Here is a 27309-nt window from a genome sequence, read left to right as displayed (position 1 = left end):
GTACCACTAGGAATTTTAAAAGGTACCATTTTGAGGAGATGGGATGGAGGTAAGAATTGTTAATTGGCCAGGACAGGAGGCATTCCTCATGTCTTGGCCCACCGCTGGCCTACCAGCTCTTACAGCAGGCCCGGTAGAGGTCTGCAATAGATCCAGGAGGGGGGTGGGCTCTGACCTGAAAATAAACCGAGATCTCCATTTTTGGGACATTTGTTTTGCCCCAGAATCTTGGTTTATATTCAAGTATATATGGTAATCAGTCAAATAAATTAATATTTCTTCTTCCTTTTTTTGTTTGGTTTCTGGCCCCTCTGTGGCAGGGTAATATTGTCCTGACTGACTATGAGTATATGATATTGAACATCCTGAGGTTTCGCACAGATGAAGCAGATGACGTGAAGTTTGCTGTTCGAGAACGATACCCAGTCAAGAATGCAAAGGTGCCAGAGCTCCTTCTTCATGTAGAAAGGTAAAGAGTAGTCATCTCTTTCCTTTCACTTCAGCTAGTTCCTTGGCCCCAGTGGGAAATCTCTTCAGCTGAAATATGTGTTCTCAAAGGAGTGGAAGGTGTGTGAGCAGCATTAAAATACAATGCTATTGGTCTTTAGACAGAAACAGAACTTTTTATTGGTTTGCAATTGGACCATTTTTAAAACACAGCCATTCTTGGTAGTTTTTGCTTTAGGTGTGTTTCGTGCTTTTTTTCATACTTGTCATAGAAAGATCTGTTGTGGGAATAAAGGGGGTAATTTTAAAAGCCACTTATGTGCATAAAGCAGAACTTTATGGGGTTTATAATCAAAACAGAAATATATCTAAAACCCGGCCTAAATCGGCACTTGGACAATCAGTAATACGTATCTCAAAACAACTTAGACCCTTTCAGTGCTGCTGTACACCCAGAGCTAAAAGGGATGTTTTAGGAGGAGTGGTGAGGGCGGGATGTGGGACGACCTAGACTTAGTCGTACTGCAAGTATAACCGAAAGTTAAACGAGGCTGCCTGGATGGAACTTGTACGTTGTGACTTAGGCAATTGAAAACCAGGTCTAAGTGTCCAAAAGTTATCCAAAATGACCAGATAACCACTGCAAACACAAAGTACAAACCATGACACACTCCCCCAGTGATCACTGACCTCCCCCCCACAACATCATAAAAATTGGAATACACACTTTACATATCTGCCTCCAGAACATCAGCACCTAGCATAGGAAAGCCTAGTAGAGCTGCACAGAGGTGGCTTAAGTAGTCTGGGGCTATTGGGATTGTAGACAGGTGGCTCTAGTAGGTTTTGGGGGGCTCACCATGACCTATAAGGGAGTTCTGGTGAGATGTGTATGTGGCACCCTTTTTGTGAAGTACCCCACTACTGTGTTGCCATGTCTGGGTGTCCAGGCCATCACTTTGCTGGCCCCTCCCACATCCTAAAAGTCTTGTTCTAGGCATTTTTGACTTGAATGAATTTTTGGACAAGAATGGGGTATAAAGATTGACGACTTAGCGGTCTGGCCGATCAAACGCCTGGGTGTATACTTGATTTTTTTTTTGTTATTGCATGTCAAGCATTTGGTTTCTGATCTTTTTTATGTTCTAATAAATTTATTCATGATCGCAGAGATACAGATCAACAATAAAAGAAATTGGTACAACTGCTCAGTGGCATACCTGTGTTGGTTCCTAGTCAAAATAATATTATCCAGGGAAGACAGCTGTTCCCAAATGAGGCACACAAAGTTTAAATGTGCAGTAATAGTAACATGTGCTCAGACGCTATCATGTAACTTAAACTGATGCTTAAACAGCTTTTCAATCTTACAACCGCTCAGAAGTGTGTAGCCCTCCCAGGGAAAACCCTATAGGGGGGACCTAACGCCTAATCACTGCATTTGTACTGTGATTGATTGACAATATGAATAAAGATCAAACTATTTGAACTTAGTGTTTTCTTTAAAGTTTAATGTTCAAACACTTATCTCCAAAGTATATATATATATAACCAAGGTCCCGGGTCCCTATGCGGACCACGTTTCGATAATCTTCATCAGGAGACCCAATTATGATCTTTCAAAAACATGAAACTGTCATAGATGTTATATTCAAAACTACTAACGTTTGCTCTCCAGTTTGATCTTTATTCAAATTTTCAATCAATCACAGTACAAATGCAGTGATTAGGCGGTGGTTCTCCCCTATAGGGTTTTCCCTGGGAGGGTTACACATTCTGAGAAGTTGTAAGATTGAAAATCTTTTTAAGCATCAGTTTAAGTTACATGATAACGTTTGAGCACATGTTACTATTATTGTACTTGTGTTGGTTACCACCTAGGGCAGAGCACCCCCCCTTCCATGCAGTAAGGGGGTGCTTGGAGCAGTCGTGGGGTTATAGTCTGGTGAGTGTGGCTTTCAGCTCTGCTGGTCCCCTGCCCTGGAACAGGAAGTTGATGTCAGAGGGGGCAGGAGCCAGTAGAGTCGACAGCCACGCACACCAGACCACGGTCCCACAGCTTTTCCCTCTATCCCCTTACTGGCTGCACCTGGGGCGGTTTGCCCTTGGTAGGCCACTGCAATGTCTAATGAAATTTTCAGTCAGGCCAAGTAACAATAGTACCGAGAAAAACAGCATTTCTGTGGTCCCAATTTTAATCAATCACCCCCTTTTCATCCAGGATAATAGTGTAGAAAAAGTGGATGGCCTATGGTCTGGACTCTTATGACCCAAAGCTATCCTCACAGTGTCAAGTGTGTCCCTACCCTCATTTTTATTGTATTCTCTCCCCTTCTGATTTCCAGCAGAGGGAATACCCTGATTTATAAAAGTATCCCTTAAGTATTATTCTTAAACCTATGTAACACAAGACTATGGGCCCTAATTATTTATTTTTTTATTATTTTTTTTTAATTTATATCCTTTTACATTTTTTTTCATCAAGCATAACAATCTTGACAAAGGATCAGAATATACAAAAAGAAAAAATTAACATATAAATACACCTAAGTGTATATTAGAAATACAATCAGCTATTTAGTCCACAAATATTGAATTCAAGAAAGGAAATACATTTCAATAAACTGAACAAATTATTCTAATTTAGAGTAACGGCAATGGCTATCCACCCTACAGCCGATGACAGGTCATTCATCAATGGACTAAGAAACCAACCCTTCTTTTGTTCCTAAAAAATCTAACAACTGTTTAGGCTCAAAAAAGAGAAAATTTCTATTTTGATAAAAAATAAAATATTTTGCTGGAAATTTTAACAAAAAAGTAGCCCCAAGGGCCAGGGTTCTAGGCCACAAGGCCAAGAACTTCTTTCTATGCCTCTGGGTTTTCTGTGCTAGATCTGGAAAAATTCTGACATTTGAGCCCAAAAATTTGTCATTTATGTGACGGAAATATAGACGTAAAACATATTCCCTATCACTTTCAAAGGCTAGAGTCAACAAAAGAGTGGTTTTATCTGTAACCACCTCAAGAGAACTCTCCAGAAATAAAGACAGATCAACATTGTCTTTAGATTTTTCCTTAGGAGTCGACTCCCCTTGAGGTCTCCTTATATCCAGGTAATAAGAACAATTGGAGGTAAATTTTCCAATGGGATGGCTAGGACTTCTCAAAAATATTTTCTTGCCATCTCCAAAGGGGAGATAACCGGGCATTTAGGAAAATTCAATAATCTTAAATTATTTTTCCTGAGTGAGTTTTCAAAGTTCTCCAACTTGCGGGAAATAAATGATCTTTCCTTAAATAGTTCCAACTGGACAGTCTTTACTTCCTCCAACTTTCCTTCTTGTTTCTCCAATTTCTCACTTAATTTAGATAGTTGCAGTCCTTGCTGTTCCACCTTGGAATAGATAGTTCCATAGTCATTTTTTATAGTTGAGATACTCAATTTTAGGTTGGCGTCCATTATAGATATGGCCTGCCACAGCGCTTCCATAGCAATCTTTTCTGATCCTTTCAACTCCCCAAAACTAATGTTGTTCCCTCCTAGAAGTTCTTCTCACCTCTACCTCACTGGTAGTGGGGGTTAGTTGAGCTTCCACAGCAACATCTTCCTGCAAAGTTTCCAGCATTGGCGTCCCTCCTCTGTTGGAGTCCAGATTCCCCTCATCGGGCTGCTGAGCTCCTGCAGCTCCCTGCACTACCATACTTCCGGGGTTGGGGAGGAGTTGACCTCTGCTCCGGGCTCAGAATCATCCGGGTAGCTCCAGCGCCAAGATCTCCCGACAACTCCGGGCTCACCTCCGAAGTAGAGTGGGTCTCCACGGCTGAGTGGGCAAAGGCAGCTGAAATTGTCAGCTGAGTTGTTTGCTGGGGGGTACCAGACATCGGAGGGCTAGAGTGAACAGTTCCCTTTCTCTTCCCCATTGCAGGTCAAAATTCCACTGCGGTAAGTACAAAAAAACCCCCCATCTCAGCGACTCGCTGCCTCTCATTCAGACGTCCGTCCTCAACGTCATCTTGAGTCTCAAAGCCCTAATTATTTCTTAAAACAACCATTCTGGTAAATCATCTGATATGGGGGAAAGGATACCTCCAGTGCTTGCAGCTATTATGACTTTAGAACTAGTCTTGTCAATATAGCTTTAGTGCAAGCTATCATTGGTACCTTTTAATTCCCCTTTCCTCTAATTTTTATGTTTTTATACTTTTTTCTTTTTGTAAATACCAGATATTTTTTTTTTTTTTTAAAGTTCTTTATTCATTTTAAATTTCTTACATCAAGTGATAAATATATAATACATATAATTTTCAATATACACTTGAATATCCAACAATATATATTTTAATACAAACATATAGAAAGACCCCCTTTGCAATAAATTATAACTCATCTGTTCTTATAATATTGTACCCACCCTAACCCCTATTATATGTTCTATCCTTGTGCTATGATATCTGATCTTTAGAAAAAAGAGCCAATGGTCCCCAGATTTTATTAAATTTTTTAATATAACCATGTTGTAATGCTATTGCTTTTTCCATCTTATATATATGGCAAATAGAATTCCACCAAAAAGTGAAATTTAATTTTGTATGATCTTTCCAGTTTTGAGTAATTTGTTGTATGGCTACCCCTGTTAATATCAATAAAAGTTTATTATTGTTTGCTGATATTGGACTATGTGTTCTCATTGCTGTTCCAAATAAAATTGTGTCATATGTAAGTCCAACATGATTTTCTAATAATATATTAATTTGGGGCCAAATTGTTTTCCAAAAAGCATTTATACAGGGACAAAAATAGATTAAATGATCTAATGTCCCAATTTCTATCTTACAATGCCAGCATCTATTAGATTTAGAACTATCTACTTTTTGTAACCGAGTAGGGGTCCATAAAACTCTATGTAATAAAAACAACCATGTTTGACTCATAGATGCTGACATTGTAGTATGTATTCTCCAGGACCAAAATTTTTGCCATTGAGTTGCAGAAATTGTCTGTCCTATCTCAATACTCCAAATGTCCCTAAGTCCTGTTCTTTTTTTTTTATTTAAAAATCCATATAATAATTTATACCATTTTGCGGCTTGGTGTCCCAAAAAATCTGCCTGAAAGCAAAGGATTTGCAAACTATATTGAGTATTAAGATTCTTCCATTCAGGGAACCCTTCCTGGATGGCCTGCTTCAATTGCATCCATTTAAAATATTGTGTTATGTTCAATCCAAATTTCTGTTGCAATTGTGAAAAACTAAGCATGGATCCATTTACTATAACATCATTTAAAGACCGTATACCTGCAATTATCCATTGCTTCCATACTATTTTGAATCCACCAATTTTGATCCTGGAGTTCACCCAAATGGATTGATTTAACGATTTAGTTATTGGATCTGTTGTAATATTACTAATAAATCTTAATGTTTTCCATGTATCTAATAAAATTCTGTGATCTTTATATCTCTTGGGCATTGTTATACTTATAAGATGTTCCGGATATAATGGAAACAGGAGCCGCCATTCTAAATATAACCAGTCTGGTACATTCTCTATGAGTTCTGGGAGGATCCAATACATGCCCTGTCTTAAAATATAGGCTTGATGATACCTATAGAAATTTGGAAAATTTACCCCTCCCTCTCGAATCATTTTTTGTAATGTTGCTAAAGCGATTCTTGGCCTTTTCCCAAACCAAACAAATTTTGTAAGTATACTATTTAATTTTTTATAAAATGACCCCTGAAAAAATATCGGAATCATACTCATTTGATAACAAACCACAGGTAAGATCATCATTTTTATTGTTTGAACTCTTCCCCACCATGAAAGATGTAAAGGATTCCATTGCTCACACATTTCTGTTATTTTTTTTAATAACATTTTTTCATTTTCTGTTACTGTATCATCAATTGTATTTTTAATAACAATTCCCAAATATTTTAATCCTTCCTCTTTCCATTGAAATGAATATGAATCAAATAATCCTTTGGTACAATGGACATTGATTGGAAGAACTTCAGATTTTTCCCAATTTATTTTGTATCCAGAAAATTTACCAAATGTATCTAATAAATTTAATAAACATGGAATGGTATCTTCCGGTTTTTTCAAATATAAAAGAATATCATCTGCATATGCAGATAATTTATATTCCCAATTTGATAATGTGATCCCCTTTATTCCCTTAGTTTGATTAATTGCAATTAATAAGGGTTCAAGAACAATATCAAAAAGTAAGGGAGATAAAGGACAACCTTGTCTAACCCCCGTAACAAGTTAAATCTTTCTGAAATGTTATTATTTATATTTAATCTTGCACCAGGAGAGCTATACAATGTTTGAATCATTTTAATAAAAAAGGGACCTATTCCAAACCATTTTAAAGCTTGATACATAAATTTCCACTCCACTCTATCAAATGCTTTCTCTGCATCTAACGATATTAAGAAAGCTGGTTCATTCATAGTTTTCGCTAAATTTAAAGAATGAAGTGCCAGTCTGGTATTATGTGAAGAGTGTCTTTTAGCAACGAATCCTGTTTGGTGTACATCTATAATAAAAGGAAGAGCTTTTGCCAATCTTAATGCTAATACTTTAGCAAACAATTTTTCATCTACATTCAACAATGATATGGGCCTGTAGTTTGAAACCAATGTAGGATCCCTGTTTGGTTTTGGTAAGACAATAATTACAGAATCAGCCATAGTTCCTGATATATTTCCATTGTGTATCTGATACTGATATAAATTTAATAAATAAGGCAATATAATATTTTGAAATGTTTTATAAAATTCAACAGTATCTCCACCTGGAGCGGATCCAACTCTAAGAGCTTTCAATGCTAGTTCTATTTCTTTTAATGATATATGTTCTTCTAAACTTCCTCTTATATGTTCTGGAATATTTGGTCCAATAAATGAATTTAAAAACTCTAAGCCATCCTTTTCTTTATTTTCATAAGAATCTGAAGTATATAAATCCCTATAAAAATCAAGAAATTGTTTTACAATATCTTTAATGTTGGTGTGTGTATTGCCTTTTATATCTTTTATTGCAATAATTTTAGTTTTTCTTTTTTTTGCTTTAAGAAAATTTGCTAGCATTTTTCCAGCTTTATTTGAATTTCCATAATACCGAAATTGCTGACAGAACATTTCTTTCCTCACAAATTGTGAAGAGAGTTCATTATATTTAGTTTTTACTTTTAATAATTTTTGTAATACAACATTTTCCCATTTAATAATTAATTTTTTTTCTAATGATTTAATTTCTTCCTCTAATTCCATAAATTGTTTTTTAAGCTGTTTTTTCAAAAAAGCCGAATATGAAATAATGTTTCCTCTCATTGTCGCTTTACAAGCATCCCATATAATTTCAATATTCATATTGTCTGTGTTATTAATTTGAAAAAACTCCTCCATCTTCACTTTTAGATCTGTTACAAAATTCTCATCCGCAAGTAAGGCATTATCAAATTTCCAAATTGATGTAAAATTTGTTTTTATATCATTCTTCAGATCAATCCACACACCAGCATGATCAGAAATTATAATAGGATCGATAACTGCTTTCATAACTTTTTGTGCTAATTTACTAGAAACAAATATATAATCAATTCTTGAAAAGGATTTATGGACCTGAGAACAAAAAGAATATTCCTGATCATTAAAATGAAGAATACGCCATATATCTACCAAATCACAAGATTGTATCAAATTTTCTAGCCCTAATGATTTTATAATTTTACTAGGTTTCTTATCCATAATAGGATCCATAACAGCATTGAAATCTCCAGCTACTATCAAATTTGAAGTAGCCAATGGTAGTAATATCTGTTGAATTTTTTTAAAAAACTCCATTTGATTTGAATTAGGAGCATATAAATTAAATAAGTCCAGGGTTGTATTTCCCATTATCATTTTGATATGTACCCATCTTCCTAATGGATCAATTTTTATAAGTTTAAAATCAGCAGTACATTTCTTATTAATAAGTATGGCTACTCCTGCCTTTTTCCCTAATGCAGGAGCAAAAAAACATTTAGATACCCATCCCCCAATTAGTTTATTAGATTCATTCCCTGTAAGATGTGTCTCTTGCATGAAGTAAACATCCGCATTTTGCTTGTGAAGGAAACCTAACATTTTTTTTCTTTTAACTGGGTGATTCAGACCATTGACGTTAATGGAAAAAATTTTAATTGTCATTTAGTAATTTAAGTAAAATTAAATATCTTCTTAATAATAAAATTTTGATCAGATATCTGCACTTTTCTCCAAACATTCTAGTTCTAATTATTAATTCTTTATTATTAAAATGTATATTATTTTTCCCCCTTTCCCTATTCCCACCCCCCACCCCACCCTCCCTTTTAATTAAAAATTGTGTATACTTGGTAGCACGCATCTTAAGTCGATAATAAAGCACTCCATAAAGACCTGTTCTTATTGTAATCTATAAATTAAGACATTGGTTATTTAAAATGAAATATAATATAAATTTAGCCATGTTTCATGTATATAAATATATATATAATATTCAAAGCATATTATATTGTTAATTTACCTAAATTGTTATTATTGTAATAAAAGTAACTCACTTCAAATTAGAATTTTTTTTTTTTTTTTTTAATGTTATTTCCTATACTAATATATATCAATAAATATCCCCTTATTCGTTTTATTTTAAATAATATGGGAATTCATTGATATATAATTGACGATTTTATGATCAAAGAACCCCCCTCCTACGGAGGAATCCACCGCAAAAGCACATCCCGAATCCACATATATATTTCTTTTACATTTATGTTAGTTGAATCCAGAAGAGAGAACAATTTCAATATAAATTAATTTCCTTCAAGTATGTCTCAGTCCATCTTTGTTCTTGATTGTAGTTTTCCTTTTCGTTTTGATCTTTCGTTTCCTCTTCTTTTCTTCTTTTCCCAATATATGTAGTTCTTCTCTATATATAATCCATACAATGCAACAACAACAAGACCTGTCCATAAGTTCAACATTTATACAAAAGTCTTTCTTTTTAGTTCCGGTGTCTGCTTTATATCCATCACACGTAGTTCCTTCGCATTGACCTCTGGGGATTTGAGTCTTTATTCTCTCCTCTGTATTCAGTGTTATATATGTTCGACATGCACCCTCACCGTGCACTCCCCCACGGAGGAAGATTTTTACTTTATATTGTATTAAATTATATCAATGAAATTATAAAGTAATCTTCCAAGTATTTTCCTTTTTTCTAAAAGTGTATATCATTTATCTATAATTTATTAATTAATATTGAGTGTTTCTAAAACATCTTTCCTTATAATATCATTCTTCAATATTATATTATATTTTTCCCTTAATACATTCATATATTCCCTTAATAAACTTGGTTCATATTTAAAACATTCACTTATTCCTTTAATAAAAGTTTTTTGTTTTTTTTTTCCCTAGAATTTTGGTTTCATTTGAGTTCCATTTTTGAATATCGTTAGTGTAGAATATTTGAATTGAATATACTGCATTCTATATCGTTTTTCAAATCAATTTATAATACCTTTTTTATCAAACTAGTTATAATTAATTTAATTATATTCATTTATCTATGTATATGAACAAAAATATGATAATCAATTTAAGAAGACATTGGTACTTCCTGGTTTTGAATACATTTTTCTAATTTATCTGGATCATTGAAAGATAAAGTTTTGTTTCCAATAGTCACTTTCATAGTAGCAGGGTATACCAATCCAAACTTCGCTCCTAATTCTCTCAGCTTTGGTCTTAAATCCAATAACTTCTTTCTTTTAACAGCTGTATTTTTTGCGAAATCCGGTACTAGATGTATAAAAGCATCCTGATACTTCAAACCTTTATTTTTCTTAGCCAGTTGTAATATTTCTATGGCCTGCTGGTGTCGCGATAGCTTAAATATAAAAGGTCTTGGTCCTTGTTGGTTTACTGCTTTTTTTAGCGGCACTCTATGTGCTCTTTCTATTTCTATGGGAAATTTCGTTTGCAACGGAAGTAGCTTGGGTAATAATTTTTCAATGAAGGTGACAGGATTTCCTATTTCTGCTCCTTCCGGCAAGCCAATCAGACGGATGTTACTTCTTCGTTCACGATTCGAATAATCTTCAAGGTCTTTAATGAGTATTTCAATTTTTTTCCTGTCTGCTTGGCTATAACAGATTTCCTCTTCTACTGTCAGCATTCTTTCTTCTAAGTTGTTAGATTTCAGTTCAAGCACATCCATCTTCTTATTTATATTTGAAACCTCTTCTGTTAAATCGGTAACTTTTTTTGTAATAATCGAAAGCATTTCTTTAATTTCTTTTAATTCTTTCATAACTTCTGTGTCTGTCAGTTTTAAACCGCTCTCTTGCTCCGGTTTTGCCCTTTTGCTACTTCCTGATATAGCGAAGTCATTTTTATTCTGTTTACCAGTTGCCATCCTTTTTTCTTCTTTATTATTCATAGGACCAGTGAAATTTTAAAATATCTTCCGTTTTCATACAATTTATTTAATCTTTCAAGGTCTTTTTAACGGAGCTCTCCAATTACACGACTTTCTTCATGCGTGTCCAAGCCACGCCCCCTATACCAGATATTTTTAATGGGTGTTTGATCTTAAAAACTTTGTTAATAATCAAATAAATTCATATATATTTTTCCCACGTAGTAACCTTAACAATCATTATTAGGGAAATACAAGCTTTCTTTTTAACTTTTTGTACTTAGCTTTGTTTTCCTGGCCAAATTAATATACGGCTGATGATAGAATCTTCTTGCTGAATGTTAGAATAGCATTAAAGTGCTCAGTGCTCGACGGAGCATCCCCGTTTCACTCTGCATAGAGCTTCTTCAGGAGAATTGCGTTTGTTGGCTTAAATGCTGGTGCTAACACAGGAAAAAGGAAAACGTTCAATAAGGATGGGACAAGGCCTACAATAAATATATTATTTTTAAAACGTATTGAAATACATCAATGAATAGTAAATTCTATGTTATTGCAAGTTGATATTTGTGAAAAAATCTGAATAATTTCATCATTATGCCTTTTAGTTGTATTACTTGGTAGTCTATTGCTTAATTATCCTTTGGGTGATCTACTACATATAAACCACTTCAACATGCTTATTATCATTTTAAGTCTCTCTTTAAGTTACGGTAATTGTATTCTAAGATTACTTACTGCTCAATTTTACCATATAGTTGTGATTGCCGGCTCTCTAGCCCTTCACGCCAATGCAGTATGAAAAGCAATGTTGTATGGCGGTGTTCTGGTTTAAATCTACCTATAATTTGAAAATACTGACGTCACGGACTATTTGGATTTATTATTAACTTCTCTTATTTATGTGCTGTGCCACTTACAGAAGAACACTTAGTCACCCTGCTAGTACCGCTACATATGTGTACACGTACCTGAAAAATGTCTGAAATAGAATAAATTTTTCAAAGATATTAGATGCGTACTGCAGTCTTCTGGTGGAGGTGGTAAGGGCAGGAACAGAACTCAAGAATGCTTGAGCTAAACATGGAGGATCCTCAATGACAGGGAAAAGCTGGGGATCATTTTCTCCCATTGTCTTCTGTATATCCATTTTTATTTTGTTGTGAATGGTACATCAAAAATAAATAATCCTTAGCATACAGAAACAATATTGTACTTTTTGTCCAATAGGTTGAATGAAATAATGGAAAATTCAGCAAAGGGAGAACAATTAAAGAGGATCCTTAATCCACACCTGCGTAAGTACCATTATCTTATCTATTACACATGGAAACAGATGACTCAGCTGCACATTTTAACAAGAGCATCTTGAGACTACTAGACATTCCACTTTTTTCTTTTTTGCCACTACATTACGGAACTAGCTACCACTCTACCTCTGGTCGGATCCATCTTTTGTAGTGCAATAGGTGTGTCATTCTGGACAAGCGGGTAGTGAATCCAAACCTGTATGCTTTGCAGAAGGTATCAATCACAGTTTTAAACGCCTCCCCCTTCCTCAATAGAGTGTGCTGCCCCCTTCAGTTTTTCCGTCTGCACCCTTGCAGTAAGTTGTGTGTCTGATCGGCTCTGTTTAAACTTTTTTATTTTTTATTTTTCTTCAAAATTTGGAGGCTTTTAGTGCTCCAAAGTTCCCAGTATTTCTGGGGTAACTGCCTGGGAGAAGAAGCAGACTTGGGGTCTACAGCTGACAGGCCAATTTCTCTTTGGTACCTGTTAGCCAGCCTGCTTAATAGTTTAGGAGCACAGGGGCCATTTCTCTTGAAGCTAGCGCACTCTTTCTCAAGGGACCCTCGGCCACAAGAGGGCACCCGCTCAAACTCAGGGGCGGAAAATTTCATGGCGACACCAGAAAGTATTTCTTCACAGAGAGAGTGGTTGATCATTGGAACAAGCTTCCAGTGCAGGTGATCGAGGCAGACAGCGTGCCAGACTTTAAGAATAAATGGGATACCCATGTGGGATCCCTACGAGTGTCAAGATAAGGAAATTGGGTCATTAGGGCATAGACAGGGGATGGGTAAGCAGAGTGGGCAGACTTGATGGGCTGTAGCCCTTTTCTGCTGTCATCTTCTATGTTATGTTTCTATGTTTCCTTGATTTGTTTCAGGAGCTTGAGTGCAGGTTGATTTGGCACCTACAGTGGTCCATTTGGGGGATTTTCAGGGTGGCAGCTGCATGTCATTTCCCCACTTCACGTACACAGTTTGGTGGGGGTAGAGGTCCAGTCTGGTCTCACTCCAGCTGGCAGCCAGAAGATTTCAATGTTGGAAGTTGATTTTTGTTTGATGCAGTATCCTTCTACAAGTTCCAACTTCACACAGGAGCTGAAGCAGGCTGAGACACCTTTGCAGCTCAGCATGTCATAATGAGTACAAACCATTACAGTCTATGGGAGAATCGGGGGGGGGGAGGTGGGGTCTGCAAACTGGATTTTTGGCAGTCTAGACTACCTAGAGGGTCCCCCTCCTCCAAAATCCTATTTTTTTTCATTTTTGGAGTTTGCCACTGGTGGCCATCTTGAATTTCTCAATTTTATTTTAAAAATCCTCCATCTGCCTCAAAATCTATCATTTAACCTTAAAATCAATGGTAGTTGACTCTTGAGACCTTTTTACCCCCATATCATGTCAGTTTTGCAGTGGATGGTCAGCTGAGGAGCGTCCGTGCATCACTTGTCACAGAATAAGTGAGGGGGATGGGAGATCCTTTCTGAGGTCTCTAGGGCCAGGGAACCATCACAAATCACGACTGCAGGGAAAATCCCTCTCAGAACCCTGGAACTGCAGCTTGGCGAAATGCAGGTGCATAGATGCCATGGAGCCCAAGAGGAGGAAGGTGGAGTCCCCTAAGGGGGGTCTCAGGACTGACTCGTCAGGGCTTCACTCCTGATTTTGAGAGTCTCATATGGAAAGCTTATCTAAGCTGCCAAGAATGACACGGTGACAGAATTTGTCACCATATCCATCCCCGTGGATAACTGTGGGAAACCATCCCTGTGTCATTCTTTAAGGAGAGAGGGAAGAATCAGAGTATGAATGGGCACAAGTCTTGAATTGAAATATGCTGGTGTAGAAGGCCTGAGGTTGAGATAGACACTACAGAATGACACGAGATGGTTTCCCATGATTATTCGCGAGGTCGGAGACTGACAAATTCTTTCACCGTGTCATTTTATACATCCCCAGAAGCTGTGCAAGGGGCTTTTTCCTCGCTGAGCGTGCTCCCCCCAGGAACAAAGTACTGTTTGGACGCAGAGGACATTCCGAAAGAGACTTGGAAGATGGGGAGTCTGGGTCTATGCCTTTACTGACACAGAGTGATGCTTCACTCTTGGAAGACTTGGGGTCCTAGCTAGAGACTGGTAGTCAGGAGGCGGTGGTAGCACTTGATCAGGGAGAGATCCCATCTGTGCACTGCCTGTTCAAGTCCACAGCGTCACTGGAGATTATTACACAATCCTTAACCCTTTCAGGACCAAGGGACATATTTGTCCCATAACTTTAAAATCCTATAAATTTTGATTGGGATAGTCTACAGTTCTAAATTTGATATGTACGGATTCCATATGATACTGCCTTTATGTAAACAAACTGGTTCCGACATTCATTCATTAGCGTCGTTGCCAGATTGACGAGAAGATTCACTTGCCACACTGTCCATAAGCCAGAAGTTTGATTTTTTAAATAAAAATAATATTTCACAAAAAAAAAATCAATTTTTTGGCATCTGCAAGCCCTTTTTACCATAAAAATGTCGTCAAAACCACAAAAATTGGCCTACGATCCTTATGGTCCTGAAAGGGTTAAGCAGTGTCTCGCAAACCTTTCGAAGCTGTGATATGCTAAACTTGGGGCTGGAGGGCATCCAGAAATGCGCAATGTCAATGTGATGATGTCGTGCACATGTGACATCAACACGTCAACGTTTGTGCATGTGCAGAAGCCCTCCAGACGGAGCCCTGAGCTTGCTATTACTATTTCCAATGGGGGGAGGGGTGGCTGAAGGAGGAGAGGCACTGACTGACTGCCTACAAGATGTGCCTCTCTCCGCGAGAGGCATGTCCTGTAAGCAGTCAGCTATCGCTGGCGCCTCTCCTCACCAGCATCTCATGACACACCTGGAATCTTGCTGCAGCACACAGTTTGCGATACACTGCCTGAAAGGAACTAAATCTAGAATCCCCATCAATCTCTACTGCACAATGCTCAGTCATAAGTCGTATGAGGTCTCAACCTACAGTCTTTCCCTGGCAGCTTGGCATAAATGTCCTAGACATCAAGCATTGGGATGCTCCTGAAGGTCACTTAAAGGTGACTAAGGCTAAGTCCAGGTTATATCCCATAGTTCAAAAATGTCAGCAATTGTTTGCACAGCCCAGAGTGGATCAGACTTATAAACTCCCCAGCAAGCAAGCCAGAGAAAGTGAACAAAGTTCTTTCTAAAGTGCAAAGGCTGTTGGACATTCAAGCCATAGGGCCCATACCACCCAAAGAATTTGGCTTGGCCAGATACTCCATATACTTTGTAGTGCCCAAGAAAGGATTGGACGACTGGAGGCCTATTCTGAACCTCAAGTCTGCCAATGTGGCTCTGCAAATCCCACAATTTTGCATGGAAACTGGCTGGTTGGTCATTGCAGCTGTAGTACCGGGGGGGGATTTCTTGCTTCCCTAGATTGGACGGAGGCGAACGGCACATACCCATTTTTCTGGAGCACAGGAAGTTTTTAAGATTTCACATGCTGCAGAGACATTATCATTTCTCAGCATTTCCCTTCAGACTGGCAGCAGCACCTCACACATTCACCAAAGTGTTGGTGGTGGCAGTAGCGGTGCACCTTTGCAAAGCAGGGTTACAGGTCCACCCAATACCTGGACAGTTGGCTGATCAGAGCCCCGTCCTGGGTGGAGGGAGAGAAGGCAGTGAATTTTCAAAAGAGCCACCTGGTATCGACCCTGTCTCTCATAAGAACATAAGAAGCGCCATCTCCGAATCAGACCTTCGGTCCATCAAATCCGGTGATCCGCACACGCGGAGGCCCTACCAGGCATACACCTGGCTTAATTTATGAGTTCTTTTCAACACATTAGAAGGCCATGTCTATCTTCCAGAGGGGTGCGAATAACAAGCATCCTGGCAATGGCAGCCCCTACAGTGTGGTAGTCTCTCCAAGTTCTAGGATTCATGATAGCAACCATAGAAGTGGTAGCTTGATCAAAGGCACATATGCGTCCACTGCAGGATTCTCTTTTGACCTGTTGGTCTCCCCTGTGCAGGATTCTCTTTGATCCGTTGGTCTCTCTCCAAGGCCCGTGTTGTGTCATTTGTATTTTATACATTATTTGGTTTTTATCTTGTGAGTCACTTGTGACTCTATACACCCTTTGTGGATTGTTTTTAAGATTATTGTTTATTTGGACGCTTATTAAACTACAAACTAGTACATCTGATCTTCTGCTCCACAATCTTTTTTTGTTGTTTTGTTGCTTCATTTATTTTGCGGAAACTTTTGGTGGTGTTTGGATTTTGTTGTTTTGTCTTTTGGGTGGCTACCTGGTCATACTTTTACAAAGTTCTGCAGAGTAGATAGAGCAGTGAGAATGGATGTGGCCTTTGGGCCCTCAGTGTTGAAGGCAGGCTCATCAATCCCACCCTGGGCTCCAGGGACTGCTTGTTCAGAATGACACACTTATTGCATTAGAAAGAAAGATTAGGTTCTTACCTCAATATTATTTCTTGTAAATAGATGTGTTATTCTGGAGCCCCGCCCTGTGCTTCATAAAACTTGCTTGCTGAGTACTGTCTCAAACAGAAATAACAGTTTCTAGTCTGAAATTTTTCAGGCCGGTCAGATTTAAGGAATACAAGCACTTATGTAACTGTAAAAAACAAAAAAAGAGAGAAACAAGCATGTCACACATTAGGGAATATACGAGCTCCATAACGTTTAGCTTGCTGCTGTTTTTTATTGGTTCACATTGTTCATAATTGTTTAATATACTTTTTACAGAGCAGAACAGATCTGTGTTATCAGGGATTATCCCCTTACCCCCCTCCTTTTATTCTATTAAGAGAACTATCTCCTGCTTTGGTACAGACTGAAGTGGGCAGCATACTCCACAGAGGAAGGAAGAGGAGATGAAAACAGTGATTGATACCTTCTGCAAAGCACGCGGGTTTGGATTCACTACCCACTTGTCCAGAATGACACAGCTATTTTACAGGAAAGACGATTATCAAGTTAAGAACCTAATCTTTCTTTAAGATTGACCTAAGAACACATTTTTTCAAATCCACTTTTGGTATCAGCTTTCAGTACTGAAGTGTGAATGCATTGGCTGTGCATGATTGATAGTTCCTGCCTTTTGAAAACATGTAACATTCTGTCCTTTCTTCATTCTAGTGTTCTTTTCCATACTTGTTTTGTTACTTTTTGTCTGTAAATCGCATCAACCTGCATGCCAGAAAAGGCAGTATATATAGTAGTTCTTGCAAGAAACATAAATAAGTCATTGAAAACTATTTTGAAACAGGGTTGGATTTTGTAACTCTCTAAGACCCAGGAGTACAGATGTTAGCCAGGATACAGGTGTTTCCTGTCCTCACAGTGATAGTAGGTCTGCCTGCTTGTTCTGGGGGTGTACACGGTGTCTGAAGAGAGCTCTTTAGCACAGACGGTGCAGAAGTAGGAGCATAGCCCTTCTTAGATGGTATCCACATCTGCGTGCTGTGCACTCAACAGCATTTGAGACCCTAGAATACATCGAGATTCAGGGGTGACCCTAGTAGATGTAGCAGAATTTGTTTTTTGGCCAAGTGACAGGGATACTGGGGAGGACAGTGGTAGGGGGCAGCAGAAGAAGACCAATAGTAGTCCTAATGAGAGTCTGCTCTTATTCAGAAATGTGGTCTCTAAGGAAGCCCACAGAACTTTTAACTGCTTAGTTACTGATTGTCCAGAAGAGCTTCTAAAAGGCCTATGACCCAAACTCAGTACAGGACCCAGAGGTTAGACATGGTGCTCATGAAATGGGGTCACTGAGGGCACATACATAAGCACACACACAGAGTGAAGGGGGACAGAGTTCCAGGACTTCACCATCTGGGCGAATGGAAACAAGTGACTTTCCATGTTGTTCTGGAACTTAAATGTTTGCTGAAGCAATGCTTTAAATTTTGCAGTAAATGTAGCCCTTCAGAAAGCTTTTTATTTTTTGGTTTATTCTTTGATAATGATGAATGTTAAGCAACTCTTATTTCATTAATTGGTTTTGGTGGTGCTGTGTTTGGTGAATTTCAGCTTATGGAGCCTCTCTGATTGAGCATTGCCTTATAGAGACCGGCTTCTTGGGCACTGTCAGAGTAGACCAGTTACTTGACAGCAAAGGTAGGTAGGACAATGGTTCTTTCACTGCTCAATGTGTACGATTTCCTGTTAGTACATTTGCCTCTGTTTTTGTTGGCCACCCCCATTTCAGAGGCAGGATATGCCTCTTGCGAGACCAGTGACCCACAAGATACCAAGACAGTGTCACTTCTCACTCACCAGTAGATATTAAGTCTCCCCTGCACACGTTTTACCTGGGTTCCAGTTTTTACTACCCTGGAGGGTTTCCTTCAGGCAGGCCTTGTTAGGTAATATGAGGTTGGCTGTTGGATAACATGACCCTTGTGCGACCCATAGCTGCTCTCTTTGATTTGATCATGTTGCAGACTGATACAGGTTTTGCTTCACTTGGAACATGGAATTTATATTAGTTCTAATCAAATGGTGGAACAAAACTCTTTGCAAGTAGAAAATCAAATAATCACATTAGCAAACACTTCTACTAATATCTAGAAAGAAAGCATAGACAAACCTATGTTACCAAGTTGGAATTTATACAAAGTATTAAACTACAGTCCACCAGTGTATAAAAAATACAGAGGAAAAAGCCTCAGAGCCCCACCTCCACCCTACAGAGACCGGGTAGAAAGCCTTGTGGGGCGGAAACACCTCACCGGCATAAAAAACCTCCAGTATTCAAATAGCTGGTGGCTCTATATTGGTTCTGTCAGAATCAGCTCCTTGTTCTGGGCATGCCCATTGCTGACTGACCGTCTGAACATACCCACTATAGTTATGTTGATTGCTTTTCTCTCTCTGCTTTAGTTTGGGATATATATGAGTAAAGCAGTTGCACATACTGTATATTAGAGACACCAATTTGGGTCCATATTTGGATTGCAAGGCTCTTTTCCAAACTCAAACTGCAGTTTAGGAGCTGCCAGAACATGAACAGTTCCTCCTACTTCCAGGGATGCCAAGGTAGGGTTAACAGATGTCCGGATTTATCCAAACATGTCCTCTTTTTAGAGGGCATGTCCGGATGGCTTTTCAAAACCCAGCACTTTGTCCGACTTTTGAAAAGCAGATCGTGTCGGGAGGGGCATCCCACACATGTGTAGATGCCCTCCTGACCGAGATGAGCAGGCTGAGGACTAGGGGCTAGGGTGTGCCATGGGATCGTTTAGGGGGGGTTCCGGCAGGAGGGACTGGGCATCCCTTCTGCCGGTGGATGTGTCAGCGGGGTAGCGGCAGGAGGAAATGGACATTGTTCCTGCCGTGGAAATTCAGAGTTGGGAGGGCAGCTTTGGGGGGTTCCGGCAGGAGGGACTGGGCATCCCTCCTGCCTGTAGTTTTCACCAGGGGAGGGGGGACATAGGTTCCCCGCCGAGGCCACTAAACTGATTGCAGCAGGGAGATTCCCTTGCCACAATCAGCTCAGTGGCAACCCGATTCTCTAACTGATGCCAGTGACATGGACGCCAGTTAGAGAATCATGGTGTTAGGCAGGCTTATGGACAGATACAATTATATTTAGGATGCCCGTGTGCAATTCTCAAAAGCTGCTTAGGCGGCATCTGAGACCAGGCGTCCTATATAGAATCCAGCCCATACGGTATATGAGCTTCTACATCAACACACACACACACACGCATGGAGATGAACTGAAATAATTCCACGAGGCATTCCACGTGAGGCTCTTAGTGTTCATATGTATTTCATTTTTTTTGTTGTTGTAAATTTTAATGTGCAGTCTTGTGACTGAACTATGTAGCTTTCTTGATGCTTGCTATGTATGGTGATAGCTAGTGACTGAAATGTACAGTTTGCTACTGGTCATTGGTGGTAGAGAAGCAGGCAGTAGATAGGTGGTATCTTGAGGTTGAACTATAAAATCTATTCTTTGAAATCGGTGGATAGTGACATTGAATGGTTAGATATATTATAATTCTTTGTTTCTTTTATTTATTTATTTTTTTAATACTTTCTAAACCATTAGAATTGTATGAGCCATAGGGAAAAATGCTTGAGTACCTGAATGTAACCACTTAGACTATAAGTGGTATATAAATGCTTAAATAAATAAATAAATATTAGCCATGCTTTTCCAACTTATTTCTTCATGGCCAGACATGATAGGTTTATGAAATGTGGTTTTGAGGACATCCATTAAAGTCATGTGATAAAATCTTGTAACCAAATATGTTGAACCATTTTATAACCTCCTCTCCTGTAACAGAATACACTTTTTTTTCCTTAAGATATTGAAAGGGTGCTAAATGCTGTAAAGAAGGCAGAAGAGTACATGAATATAACAAAAGACTTTAAAGGAAAGGTACGCATTTCTTTAGTGGATTAATTCTTATATCGTTAAGATTGATCTTAAAATAATGGATAATGAGCTTCTGGCTTACTGTTAACCTTTTGTCATGCTGGAGTTTGAAAAAGTGACAAAAGATTTGATTTGATTTATTTATTTTTTTTTTTTCCACTTCTTTATTATTTTCAATACTTACAATAAGTGTAACAGTAAATACAAAATTTTATACTCAAATATCACACTTAATATTCACAATTAATTACAGAATTACCGTATTTTCACGCATATAACACGCGCGTTATACACGATTTTACAAACCGAGCATAACCATGCGCGTTATATGCGTGAGCGCGTTATACAATTTTTTTTTACATTGCTGGTTCCCCCCCCCCCCGACGTCCGATTCAGCTCTGAAAGCCTGATGCCCCCCCCCCCGCACCGTTTGCGGTAGAGAAGCAGCGGTGCGGGTGGGGGCCTGGGGTATGAATCGGACGTCAGGGGTGGGGGTGCGAGCGGTCCTTCAGGGTGGGGGTGCGAGCGGTCCTTCAGGGTGGGGGGGCCAGCGGTCCTTCAGGGTGGGGCATCAGGCTTTCAGGGTGGGGACAGGACTTCAAGGGGGGACAGGCAGACCTTCAAGGGGGGACAAGACTTCAAGGGGGGACAGGCAGACCTTTAAGGGGGGACAGGACTTCAAGGGGGGACAGGCAGACCTTTAAGGGGGGACAGGACTTCAAGGGGGGCAGAAGAAGGTTTTAATTCAATGAGCAGCATGCGCGGTATACGCGTGTGCGCGCTATATATTAATTTATTTACATAAATTTATTTTTCCTGCGCGTTATACCCATGTGCGCATTTTACATGGGTGCGCGTTATACGCATGAAAATACGGTAATCCCCCCTCCCCCCTAAACAATTACAATGCCCATACATAAAATATCTATAATCATCCATATCAATTATTCAAAATTCATTAACCTATCAACCCCCCACCTCCCCCCTCCCTTACGTTTAAATAGTATTTTCCCCTTTAAATATGTGACAAAAGATTTTAAAAACCATTCAGCTGAGCTTTTTTAAACTGAGGATTTGCATTGCACAATTAATTGGCTATGTCCTTGTTAGGAAATCTCTGGAAAAAGTTGTGGAATACCACAAGATGTAATATTCTTTGGCCTTGGAGGGCCTTGCTTGCTCAAAAGAAATAGTAGGCCATGTTGTGAAAAAGAGAAAGAAAACCATTGTTTCGTATCACAGTAATTGAACACCAAGGTTTGAATTGTTACCTGTGTTTGTGTGTATACTAGTAAGCTCTCTACACTGCTTGGCTAGCTGAGCGTGATTTAACTAAGCAGGAGTCTTTTTTGCCTGTTTAAATTATTTTCAATATCAACCCTATTGGCTAGGGAAACCTTCTCTCCGATGTAAGAATTGACTTTGGGGGGAAGACTTGTGGACCAGCCGCGTGCAGTGTGTGAGTCACTGCATGCGCCATGACCTGTCTCCTCACGGAGTTGCTGCTGGGGGGAATGGAGCATATCAGTTCTGACAAGGTGGCAGGGTCGGCTTCGGGGGTGGGGGTCAGGGGGAATCTATGTGGGTGGCTCAGCTTCGTTCTATGGCTGGGCAGCTAGTACGCACGGATCAGGAGATTGCAGAGATGTTTCAGACATTTTGCCAAGATTTATATGCTAAGCCTTCAACACCAGAGTTAGATAGTGCTCTGTATTTGGATAACTGCACGGTACCCCAGAAATCCCTGGCTCACTAACAGCTGTTGTCCGCTCCTGTTTCTGTGGAGGAGGTGTCGTTGGTCTTCCAAAGGAGCCAACTCCTGAAAGCGCCTGGCCCAGATGGGTTCCACTCCGATTTTTACAAGCTCTTCCTGTCGGAGTTCACCCCTGTGTTGGTAGCCATGTTCAATGCCTTTATCCAGAGATGTTCCTTGCCACCGTCCTTGCAGATGGCACGGATCATTGTGTTGCATAAACCAGGCCGTGATCCTTTGCTTGCAGGTTCTTATCACCCCATTTCCCTGCTGAATGTGGAAGCCAAGCTTTTCGCCAAAGTGTTGGCCAATCATATAGTGCAGGTACTTCCATGTCTAATAGCTGAGGCACAGTCGGGGTTTGTTCGTGGTCATAAGGTCACTAAAAACTTGAGACAGATTCTTACTTCGTTGGAATTGGTGCACCGCCACACTGAGCCTTCTCTGCTCGTGAGTTTTGATGCAGAGAAGGCGTTCGATCGTGTCTCGAGGTCTTTTTTTGTTTGCTTCCCTTACAAAATATGGTTTCTCAGGGACCTTCTTACAGGCTATCTCAGCTTTATACTCTTCCCCCACCATGTCTCTGGGGGTCAACGGAATCATTTCCCAGGCTTTTGAGATTTGACAAGGGACCCGGCAGGGCTGTCCCTTGTCGCCTCTTTTGTTTATTTTATCACTGGATCCCTTGATCCAGTACATTTTACAAAATCCAGGGATTTGGGGTGTTGCGCAGGGGCTCCATGAGTTCAAGATTTCGGCACTTAACCGAGCCCCAAACCTCTTTATCTGCTCTCCTGGAGACGATATCGAAATATGGGGATTTTTCTGGGTTTAAACTCAATTTTGATAAGTCCTTGACTCTCGCTACGGCTCCAGAGGTCCAGTGCTCCTGGACAGGTCCTTTTCCTTTGAAATGGCAGGAGGGGGCATTTCGATATTTAGGTAGGCAGTTGTCTTCTTCTACAGCAACTCTATGTGCAATTAATCTGGAATCTTTGCTGAGTTACACCAAAGGCTGTCTGGAGCGTTGGAAATTCTTTCCCTTGTCGGTTCATGGTAGGATCCAGTTGTTCAACATGGTGTATTCCCCAAATGGCTTTATGTTTTACAACTTCTGCCCATTCAGCTGCTGAAAAAAGACTTGAAGGCATTGTACAAGCTTCTTTCGTGCTTCATATTGGGGGGGGGGGGGGGGTCGAAAACCTCATATGTCCTTTCGGTTCTTATTGGGAGCCTGGGGGAATGGGGATCCCCAATGCCCAGAAGTATAATCCTGCTGGAAAAGGGGATAGAAGGGTATAAATAGAGGATTACTGCACAGATCCTGGACCTGTTGGGCCGCCGCGTGAGCGGACTGCTGGGCATGATGGACCTCAGGTCTGACCCAGCAGAGGCATTGCTTATGTTCTTGTTTACTCCGCTATCTTGGAGACTGGATATTGGGTCAATCAGTCTTTTCTTGTTTTGACTATGAAGCAGCGTCCTACCACCCCTGGCATCTTTCTTCACTTTTACATGCTCCTTATACATCTTTGCCGCCTCACTTGCGGACCAGTGTGTTATTAACTTCTTTACGAGATATTTGGCGGCTGGTTGTATACTTGTCGGCAAGCCATCAGGAGGTTTCGGATCAGTTGCCTCTCCAGGGGAATTTACTTTTTTTCCCTGGCAACGATAACGCTAGCTTTGGAAGGTGGGTGCGGTTGGGGTTCACTCTCTAGTCCCATGTTTTACAAGAGATGGATCCCTGGAGCTCTGGCGGATATTTTATCAGAGGGAGGGCATTGTTAGGGGTGATTATTTTGCTTATCTCCAGTTGCAGCATTATATTCGATCGTTGGATGCACATGCTCTTGGTCTCCATTTGGGGGACAAATTACACTCCTTTTTTGAGCGGTCCAAGCTGATGGGCCTCTCTGTATCTTGGTTTTACCGGGAATTACAGTATCATTCCATGGGTCCTTCATGGGATGAATTGCTTGCTAGGTGGAGCCCTGAGGTGGGCATCTTTCTGGAAGATTTGGATCTGGGTAGTCTGGTTAAGAGAATCAGTGAGTGCGGAGTTAAGAGGTGCCAATTCAGACTGCTTCATCAGGCTTATTTTACTAAGGATCGTCTCTTCCGGGCTGGTTTGGCCACTTCTCCGGACTGTGAAAAATGCGAGCGGGGAGTGAAGTCCTTTTTCCATCCTTTTGGACTTGTTCTGTGGTGCGTTGTTTTTGGAGGCGCCTGCTCGGTTATATGGAGGGTCTTTTAGGGGTGTCTTTGGTGTTCTCGCCAGCTGGATTCCTGCTAGACAAGTATGAGGCCTTCCGTATTTCTAATTGCTTTCATAGGCTTTTAGTTTGTAAGGCGGGGATGTTGGCTAAACGAGTGATACTGCAAGTTTGGACTTCTGCTGACCCCCCTTCCTTTTGGGCTTGGAGGAATCACTTCCATGCTCTCATGTTACTGGAAAGAGAACAGATGCGTTTGTCTTTTAAATAAAAAAACCTTTTTCTGAAAATTTGGGAGCCCTATTTATCTTCCTTATCACATTGGGCAAGCAGTTTGGTCCTCAATTCATTTTGATCTGGGTTGGCCTGCTGGGTGTTTCTTGCCATTTTTGCCCTGGAGCAGAGAGCCTTTCTGCCCATCCTGAGGTTGGGGTAGTCACTGTAGAAGAGGGATCTTCTTCTCTTTTGGTGTGTTTTATTTCCTCTTCTTTCTTTTCTTTTCCTTTTCTCTTTCTTTACCTGTTTTGTTTGAATTTGGGGGTTCTGTGCCTTTCGTTTTCCTCCCCTTGTGGGCTGAGGTCTATCAGACACCAAGACCTTGGCTCATTCCAGCATTGCTGCAGGGTTGATGTATGGAGTAGAAAGCTGCACGGGAACGGGGACGACGGGAATCCCGCGGGCATCCCGCGGGTTCCCCCTTCGGGTCACGGGGATCCCGTGGGGACGCCCCTAGGGTCGCGGGGATCCCGTGGGGACGCCCCCTAGGGTCGCGGGGATCCCATGGGGATGCCTCCAAGGGTCGCGGGGCTCCTGCAGGGCTGAATGTACTCAGTCGCGCGGCTCTTCTTCTCCCTACCTTCTCTGCTTGCAGCACAGAGCCGAACGGAAGTATTCCCGACGTCAGCGCTGACGTCGGAGGGGAGGGAGGGCTTAAACAAAGCCCTCCCTCCCTCCGACGTCAGCGCTGACGTCGGGAAGACTTCCGTTCGGCTCTGTGCTGCAGGCAGGGCAGGTAAGGAGAAGGAGAGTAGCCTCGCGGTTCGAGTGGCTACCAAGGGAGGGGGGCGGTCCGTCCCGCCCCGCCCCAGTTGCAGCACAGCCAGCCAGGTCCCCTTACTTTTGTGGCACTTCCCCGACCGACCGATAACAGCCCGGGTCCGACAATCCTCCCTGCCCTGTAGCCGCGAATCTAAATTACCTTCTTACAGCAGCTGTAAGAAGGTAATTTAGATTCGCGGTTAAGGGCAGGGAGGTTTGTCGGACCGGGGCTGTTGTCGGTCGGTCGGGGAAGTGCCACAAAAGTAAGGGGACCTGGCCGGCTGTGCTGCACCCGGGGCGGTAGAGAAGGAGGGGGGGAGAAGGACGCTGAAAGGCCATGGTGAAGACAGGAGGGGGGGGGGAAGGACTCTGAAAGCACTTGAAGACAGAGGAGGGAGAAAGACGCTGAAAGCACATGGGGGAATACAAAGGGGTGGAGAAGGACGCTGAAAGGCCATGGGAAGGGCGGGGGGGAAGGACTCTGAAAGCACTTGTGGAAGACAGAGGGGAGAGAAGGATGCTGAAAGCACATGGGGGAATACAAAGGGGTGGAGAAGGACGCTGAAAGGCCATGGGAAGGGCGGGGGGGGGAAGGACTCTGAAAGCACTTGTGGAAGACAGAGGGGGGAGAAGGATGCTGAAAGCACATGGGGAAGACAAAGGGGTGGAGAAGGACGCTGAAAGGCCATGGGGAAGACAGAGAGGGAGAAGGACGCTGAAAGGACATGGGGAAGATGGGGGGGAGAAGGACACTGAAAGGAAATGAGGAAGAGAGAGTAGGGAGAAAATGCTGGCAGGGAAGAAGACAGATGCCAGACTATGGGAAGAAGATGGGTGCCAGACCAATTTGGAAGGGGGAAGAAAGGGAGAGGCACAGTAACAGAGCAAATGGAAGATGCAGAAGGAAGAGAGACAGTGGATGGAAGGAATTGAATGAGAACATGAGGAAAGCAGAAACCAGGCAACAAAGGTAGGAAAAGAATTCTATTTCTTTTTTTTGTTTGTTTTTGCTTCAGGATAAAGTAGTATATTAGTTGTGTTGATAAAAATTTATAAACATTAGAGGCTCTGGTAGAAACCCGTTTACAAAGTATGTATTCTTCCCAATTAATATTTTCAAATTAATAAAGTCTTTTTGCTTATTTGTAAATGGGTTTCTACCAGAGCCTTTAATTCAGTAGCATAATTAAATGAAATAACTATTTCTGAAGTTTATAGGGACGGGCGGGGACGGAGGGGATTCCTCGCGGGGACGGGTGGGGACGGAGGGGATTCCTCACGGGGACGGGTGGGGACGGAGGGATTCCTCACGGGGACGGGTGGGATTCCTCGCGGGGACGGGTGGGGACGGGTGGGACTTTGGCGGGGACGGGTGGGGACGGGTGGGATTTCTGTCCCCGCGCAACTCTCTAGTATGGAGGGGGGTGGGCATGACTGTAGTTGCTATTGAAAATTTGATGACATTATGTTTGTTCCACTTTTGGATTTCTTACCATTGTTGTATTTTCTTGTATGCTTGTATGCTGTGTATTGTATGCTGGTACATATTTTCATCAATAAAATTGTTTGAATACTAAAAAAAAGTAGTGCATTTTTCCAGGTTCATCTTAATAATGGCTTATGGATTGTTCTTTTAGGAAATTATCCAAAACTTTTTTAAACCCTGCTAAGC

General features: G+C 40.9%; 1 protein-coding gene across 3 annotated transcripts in view; it reads left to right on the top strand.

Moving 5' to 3' along the window:
* NEMF (nuclear export mediator factor) overlaps window positions 1-27309 on the top strand; it is a 137193-nt gene that overhangs the window by 26392 nt on the left and 83492 nt on the right. For all 3 annotated transcript variants that reach the window (XM_033951340.1, XM_033951339.1, XM_033951338.1), the window contains exons 5-8: window positions 321-469; window positions 12139-12206; window positions 18272-18358; window positions 20560-20633. In XM_033951340.1, the coding sequence (XP_033807231.1) occupies window positions 321-469; window positions 12139-12206; window positions 18272-18358; window positions 20560-20633 (378 nt within the window). The remainder of the gene's footprint in view (window positions 1-320; window positions 470-12138; window positions 12207-18271; window positions 18359-20559; window positions 20634-27309) is intronic.

This window comes from Geotrypetes seraphini, chromosome 7 (genome assembly GCF_902459505.1).
Source record: "Geotrypetes seraphini chromosome 7, aGeoSer1.1, whole genome shotgun sequence".
NCBI classification, from domain to species: domain Eukaryota; kingdom Metazoa; phylum Chordata; class Amphibia; order Gymnophiona; family Dermophiidae; genus Geotrypetes; species Geotrypetes seraphini.
This window is presented reverse-complemented; position numbering and strand designations above follow the sequence as displayed.